General features: G+C 34.0%; 1 protein-coding gene across 1 annotated transcript in view; it reads right to left on the bottom strand.

Moving 5' to 3' along the window:
- Window positions 1–6: 6 nt before the first annotated feature.
- Window positions 7–7,569, bottom strand: part of LOC105556674 (fatty acid synthase-like) — a gene marked incomplete at its 3' end in the record, with an annotated part of 17,930 nt that continues 10,367 nt past the window's right edge. The window contains exons 10-13 of the mRNA XM_012003767.1: window positions 6,616–6,920; window positions 5,962–6,369; window positions 4,776–5,794; window positions 7–232 (exon numbers count right to left, since the gene is read on the bottom strand). Of these exons, the coding sequence (XP_011859157.1) occupies window positions 7–232; window positions 4,776–5,794; window positions 5,962–6,369; window positions 6,616–6,920 (1,958 nt within the window). The remainder of the gene's footprint in view (window positions 233–4,775; window positions 5,795–5,961; window positions 6,370–6,615; window positions 6,921–7,569) is intronic.

A 7,569-nucleotide genomic window follows, 5' to 3' on the forward strand; every position in this document is an offset into this window, starting at 1 on the left:
ATGCGCACATTCCCATAATTCTCTGTCCATGCATATCAAATCCAACATATTCCAAGCCGAGTAAATCAGATGAAATATTAATAGAAAATGCCGTAGTTTTTATTTTTCCAGTAGCCAACATAATATCTTTAAAATTTAGAGGCGCATAAATTACATTAATTATATCTTCGTGCTTAATATGGGAAGGTACATCAAACTGCATCCAGCGGAAACTATTCAGATCTCCTTGTGTCTGTTATGAATAACATGAATAATAATTACGTATTAAAGGACAAGGAACGTTTTCCTAGGCCATGTGTGCATAAACAATAGAGAGTTAATAAAAATATATTTTCAAGTTTCAAATATTAATACTTTGTAAAATCTTTCAGTTCAAATTTTTCATTTGAAAAGAAACTCGACGAAAGGAGAGTTTGCTTATTGTTACAAGTAATGATTAAAAATTGAGACGGGAAACTTATAGTCAACCCAACTGGCTAGTTATTTAATTAGTTTGTTACACAGCTTTTCGACCCTATTCTTTTGGGTCCTTTTCGAGTGATAGTGCAAATCAACAACAACGCAATTATGAAATAATGTAGGTTAATAAGTAAAACGGATTTAATTAAAAAGTTAAAAAGTTAAGCAACACACCTAAGTCAGTCATCGTCGTCAAATAAGACAGAGTCGAGTTATAAAATATATGCATACGTGTGGTAGCTGGGCTCGAACTGTTGTTGATTTGCAGTATCACTAGAAAAGGACCCAAAAGAATAGGGTCCAAACGTTGTGTAATAAACTAATTAAATAACTATAAACCAGTTGGTTTGGCAATAAGTTTCCCATCTGAATTTTTTATCACCTCTTCTTGTTGGACACATTTTCTGACAATCACATAAAGGTCGCATAGGGATCTAATAGGTCCCCACGACATTCAAATAGTGCCGTGTTTGCACTATTCTTCCAATTTAAAAAAAAAATTACGGAATAAGTTCGAAAACTAGTATAAGAAGAAGAAATAAATTTTTAATAAAAAATTTAATTTTAACGTAACTAAAAAAATCGCGAATTTGAAAGTTGTAGAAAATGAATTGTTTCAATAAAAAGATAATAAGTTTTTAAAAAGTGTTTGTTTTTACAGGTTATTAACTTTTTAGTGAAACAACTCGTTGTTAACAACAATTTAGTGTTGTATTATGGCAATGTAATACTTTAAAGAAAAGAAGGGGCTTCATTTGTCTAAATTTGCGATTGCCAACAGCTTCGTCTGACCAAAACATTTTGCCGACAGCTTCAGTTGCCGACATTCTTGATTGCTTGCAAACCGATTGCCTACTAGCAGTATTACGCACATACAATACAAAAGTACGTTTGCGCACATAGGCTTATTAAGCACAAACACATTGCGCACATGACATTATTGCACACATGCAGATTGCACAGATGACATTAGTGCGAACATACGCTTTGCAAATCTGACTTTATTGCACACAAACACGTTGAACACATGGCCATATTGCACACATAAAATATAAAAATCTTTACGCACACGACTTGGTCGCGCATATACACATTGCACACATGACATTATTGCACACATGCAGATTTACACACGATTTTATTGGGCACCCAAATAGCACAAGGACGTCCTGAAGACGTCCTCAGAATATCCAGGACGGGACGTCAGGACGTTTTGGGGACGTCCCATTTTAGTCCCGGGACCTCCTGAGGACATTCTGTGGAACACCCGATGCGCGATATTATCAAGTATAATTATTAAGTAAATACTTATTTTATAAAATATATCAAATTTTTCTTATAAACTTTTTATTTATGGTCAAAATAAGCGAATACAATGTTTGTAATTTTTGTGGCATTATGGACTGAGTCACTTACGCCATCTATAATAGTATTTGTGTACTCAAACACTTTGACCCTTAAAAATATTCATAAATCACCTAACCTCTAATTAAAATAAACAATCTGTGTGAGCTGTCTAACGAAATATTTATTTATCATGACATCAAGAATAATTTTACGTCAAAATATTTATTTAATTGGTGATGTTGACACTCAAATTATCGGTAATAAATTGCCATCAAAATTACAAGTGCTCAAAGTTTTTTTTTATCATATACGTATTCTTAAATTAAAATTACGTGAAAGTGCTGAAATCTGTATTGATGAAGTTAAAGTATTTGGTAATTATTTAGAGATACGGACCACCCTCCGATGACCTTGCCCTTGACATATGTTGTCATCACTCTGATTGACCTTCAAGAGGTTTTAGCCGGCGGTCGTTATTCGTTGAAAAGTTATTAACAAAAAGTGTAGAGCCGTATAACGCGTGGATCTAGTTTCGTCCTGAAAGCAGGGGTCGGTGTGGGGTGGTGTCGCTTCGCGTGGAAGTCGGGAACCCATGTAGAACCATTGTACAGTTCCACATGGGTTCCCGACTTCCACGCGAAGCGACACCACTCCACACCGACCACTGCTTTCAGGGCGAAACTAGATCCACGCGTTATACGGCTCTACATTTTTTGTTAATAACTTTTCAACGAATAACGACCGCCGGCTAAAACCTTTTGAAGGTTACTCAGAGTGATGACCTTGACAACATATGTCAAGGGCAAGGTCATCGGAGGGTGGTCCGTATCTCTAAATAATTACAAAGTATTTTGGCAAAAAGCTCCGATACCAACTAAAAGAAAAGATCATTGAGCACTTGTAATTTTGATGGCAATTTATTACCGATAATTTGAGTGTCAACATTACCAATTAAATAAATATTTTGACGTAAAATTATTCTTGATGTCATGATAAATAAATATTTCGTTAGACAGCTCACACAGATTGTTTATTTTAATTAGAGGTTAGGTGATTTATGAATATTTTTAAAGGTCAAAGTGTTTGAGTAGGTACACAAATACTATTATAGATGGCGTAAGTGACTCAGTCCATAATGCCACAAAAATTACAAACATTGTATTCGCTTATTTTGATCATAAATAAAAAGTTTATAAGAAAAATTTGATATATTTTATAAAATAAGTATTTACTTAATAATTATACTTGATAATATTAATAATTATATAATAATTAAACTTTGAGCTCGAATAACTCTTAAGCCAATAGATTTAGCGAAAAATTATAAGAGACCTTTTTTGTAGAGTGTTAAATTTGCAATAAACATGGCGCGATTTATTACTTTTGATTCATTTGTCGCTGAGTTATGGAATTCTAAAGAACAAATGAAATTTTTCCCATGTTATTTCCATAAGAAACTTATGTTGGAATGCGGACTATCCTAAAATTAATATTAAGAGCTCAAATTTTCAGGGAATTTTTTTTTATCAATTTGGAAGCATTTGAGCCCCTGGGAGCAAAGAAATTCGAAAACACCCCTATTAAGGACCACCCTAATGTATACTGCATTTATCAAATAAATATATACATAACTCGTCTAATGCAGTGTTTCTTTTGGAAGAGTATGGAATTGAGCAATCATGTACAAGATTCTTTAACAATTTTCTATTTGTATAAAATGTCCAGTAAATTAATACCATCCCATTTTATAGCATAATAGTGTAAAATTTCATGTCTAATGCGTTATATAAATATTTGGAAAATAACTGTAAATTATTTGAAGAACTACACTAATTCTAAAAATTAATAACATCATGGATCTGACCTCCAAATCGCGAGAAAATAAAGCAGAATTTATGAAATTTTTTGTATATGTATAAACGCACGCACGCGCACACACACGCACGCACGCACGCACGCACGCACGCACGCACACACACACACACACAATATCTATAATAAACATGCATAAAAAATAGTGCCTGTGATAATTGACCAGTGATATCAATAATTTCATTATTTGCTGATTCATAATATGTAATTTATTACATCCAGTCACATTTGTGCATAACATCGAATATTTCAGAGAAATCCTAAAAATGTCCTATAAAAATGTCCTTAGGACGTCGTCTCTGTATTTATACCGGACGTTCTATGGCTTTTCCGAACATGCCTTTATACTTTATACTGCTCTCAATATGTTCTGTGGCTTTACTGAGTTCGTCCTCATGTTCTCCTAAATATATCCTAAAGAAAATTAGGATGTCCTTTATAGGATATCCTTTAAAGGACATCCTAAGGTCATCCCAAAAACGTCCTGAGAATGTACAATTTTCTTCAAGGCATCCCAGGACGTCCTAGGACATATTCAGGATGATCCTGAGGACGTCATGTGCTATTTGGGCACATACACATTGCACACATAATGTTGTTCCGCATATGCAAATTGTACACATGATATTCTTGCGCACGTGCATGTTGTACACGTTACTTTATTCTGCATATGCAGATTGTACACATGACATTAATGCACACGTACACACTGCACACATAGCCATATTGCCATGTTATACGCGAAGCGTACAGCCGACAACCCGTATCGGCTGTACACAGAACTATCGAAACGCGATGTTTAAGTATCCCCATTCTCTTCCCTCCCCTCATCTGGACACCATTATTCGATCTATATAAATAAATAACATCAAGAATTATTTAACGCTAGTACATGACTAACAATAATTAAGCCTAGAGAGATTCCAGGTTCAAACCCTGGCTGAGGTAATATTTTTCGCAATAAATTTTCTGTGTTATAATACAAACACATTGCCAGTTATAGTCAATTAAAACCTTAATTATTGTTAATCATGTACTGGCGTCAAGCAATTCTTGATGTGATAAACAATAAAATTCAAAATAAAATTTTTACTTACAGTCTGTTTAACACAAGCATATTGAAAGAGTTTTGATTCCAACGATGGTAATGGAAAGTGCCTGTAGGATCCCCAAACGTTACCGGAACGTATAACATTGATAGGTAGATCCACCTGCAGCTGTTTCTTGTATAACGGCTCTTGAATAGAAAAAGTAGGCGCTTTGTTATCTTGAATAAACACACTTCTAATTATTTCACCCCCTGGTTCTTTTCGCAAACAATTGATAAGACCTAATAAGCCACATTCGAAATCTTCCGCCACGAGTATGATTCTCGTATCTATACTAATCTGGTTTTGCACACTCATAAGTGATTTCAGTTCATCTACCCATGTAAACTCATTATTGTTTACATGTACAATTTGCTGATTGCTCGTAATATTTTGCGTTTTTCTTAGTAGTAAAAGTGTTTTTCCATTTATTTGTTTCTCCAGTATGATATCCACCTCATACATTCTTAGACATGAATAATCGTAGACCACACCAGACTTTTCGAGAGTTAGTATAAAACCTTGTGGCATTAATAGAGATATTAGTTGTTTATATAATTCCTTATCATTTTTGGTCAAAATATCGAAGCCTATGACCATCAAACAATTTTCATCTTTGGAGAGCTTAGTAATCTCGACTACAGAAATGTTAGGCAATGAAATATTTTGAAGTTTCTCATGGGACGTTACTAATTTGGTATGATGTTGAATCTGTGGTAAATTATTTAAAACTTCACTAACAATTGGCGAATTTAAATCTTCTGGTGTCACTTCATCAGAATTATCGACAAATTCGATAATTTTAACATTTATCTTACTGTAACATTCTAGTGCAACGTGGACTGACATTCTTATCGCATTTTGTAATGACATGGTTTCTACATCACGATGAGCAACGAATTTATGTTCTTCAAGAACGGTGTTAACAGTTTTTTGTCGCCGAGATATGGGAGTAGCCACAATGTCACAAATTTCTATTCCTCCGCATATTATAGCGTTTAGAGACTTGTAATGACGAACGGAGAAATCTGCAATGTAACACAATAAAAAAAAACTATTAAGAATATTCTTAAAAGCCGCCAGCAGTAATTAACAACATCAATGATTTTTATTGACCGTATCTGGCAAAAAAAAAGATTTCGAAAATGAAATTGACTTGCTTCTGCCTGTATTATGGTACATTTGTGTTACTTACGTCTTTTTTCACGTGGGTAATTATGAATACGTTTCATCAGCTGCAAGTGATATTTCGAGTCGATTGTCAGTTTGCGAATTCTTGTTGGAACCATAAGTTCTCTTGTATGATTTCCTAAAATCATGATCTGTAACATATTATCTATAAATGTTACCCAATTATATGTCCAAGCAATATGACCGTTGAATCCTGTAAATGATGCGCTTTTTAATCCACGAAATTCACCGGAATATTCATAACCACGAAGCTTTAATTCTTTGTAGATGTCTTTGGTATTCATTTCTTCTTCACTATCGACAAATTCAGCAAAATTAGCAGATATCTTCTCATTTTCAATATTGGTTGGTACTCGTACTATTCCAGTAACAACAATACTATCTCCTTCGGTTATTTCGAACCTATTGCTATCTAAATACAAATATCATTGTTTTAAACATAACATATAAGTTTAACGAAAGAAAATGTTGGCACATGTGTAAATAGCTTACAGAAATAATTAGTATGTAAAAATATTTTGTACGGTAGTAAACTTTAGTCATTCTCGATAAAAATTTAATTTTAAATATAGTATTTTGAATATAGTATAAAAGAGAACAAATATTTTTTAAATTTAATACTTAAATGGGGAAATTACTTTTTATGTAACGATAATACCTTTCTGTATCGAAATATTCAATTCGACTTTATTATATTTTGATAGTGTCGTAGCACGATGAAAAGTAATGTCCTCAAATACAACTGGTACATCGCTGTATTCTTGTTTTCTCAATGTGCTAATCCTTTCCCAAAGAAGGAAAAGATATCCCGTAGACGGAAACAAATTTTTTCCATTAATGACATGGCCCGTTAAATATGCAAATTCCTCATCAGTTATAGCAATGGTGACAACTTCTTCTCTTGTATGTATTGTACGTTGTTCAGTACCTCGGAAAATATATAAATCTTTAGAATGGTCCCATCTGTAAACACATCGTTAAAACACATTATATAATACAATCATATAAATCAATTTTTATTTGTTACCGTAATTAATACAACATTTAAATACTGATTGTAATATTTAAATTCCTCATTATTTTAGGTATGAAACAATTGCCATATACAGGGTGTTACTAAATTCATGTTACAACGCTTGAGGGGCGATGAGTTCAGGGTAGGCAACCTGTTGTGCACATCTTTTACTATGCTGGCCGCTACGTTTAAGGACAAATGTTGGGATTTTGTTTAAAACAACAACAGTTCAATTAAACAACTGTTTATTAACAGTTCTGTAAACCGATAACACATTTTAGAGCAAGGGCTCGAAATGACGACCACCTTGATCGACGCACAAGTGGCAACGGCGAAACATGTTTTCTTTTATCCTTTGCAACTTGCCTGGGGAAGCTTGTATCTCATCAAACGCTTGGATAATTGTTTCGGTGAGCTCTTCAACGGTTTGCACTGGCCGTAAACCACGGCTTTTAGGAGTCAACGGGTTGCCTACCCCCCAGATAGCACAGGATGTCCTGTGGACGTCCAGTTTAAGTCCAATTTACGTCCGAACGTCCGTGGACGTGAAATGGACATTTAACGGATGTCTATTGTCGTATCTTGAACGGATATCCT

This window comes from Vollenhovia emeryi, unplaced genomic scaffold, assembly GCF_000949405.1.
Source record: "Vollenhovia emeryi isolate VEMERY1.0 unplaced genomic scaffold, V.emery_V1.0 DF939850.1, whole genome shotgun sequence".
Taxonomy (NCBI): domain Eukaryota; kingdom Metazoa; phylum Arthropoda; class Insecta; order Hymenoptera; family Formicidae; genus Vollenhovia; species Vollenhovia emeryi.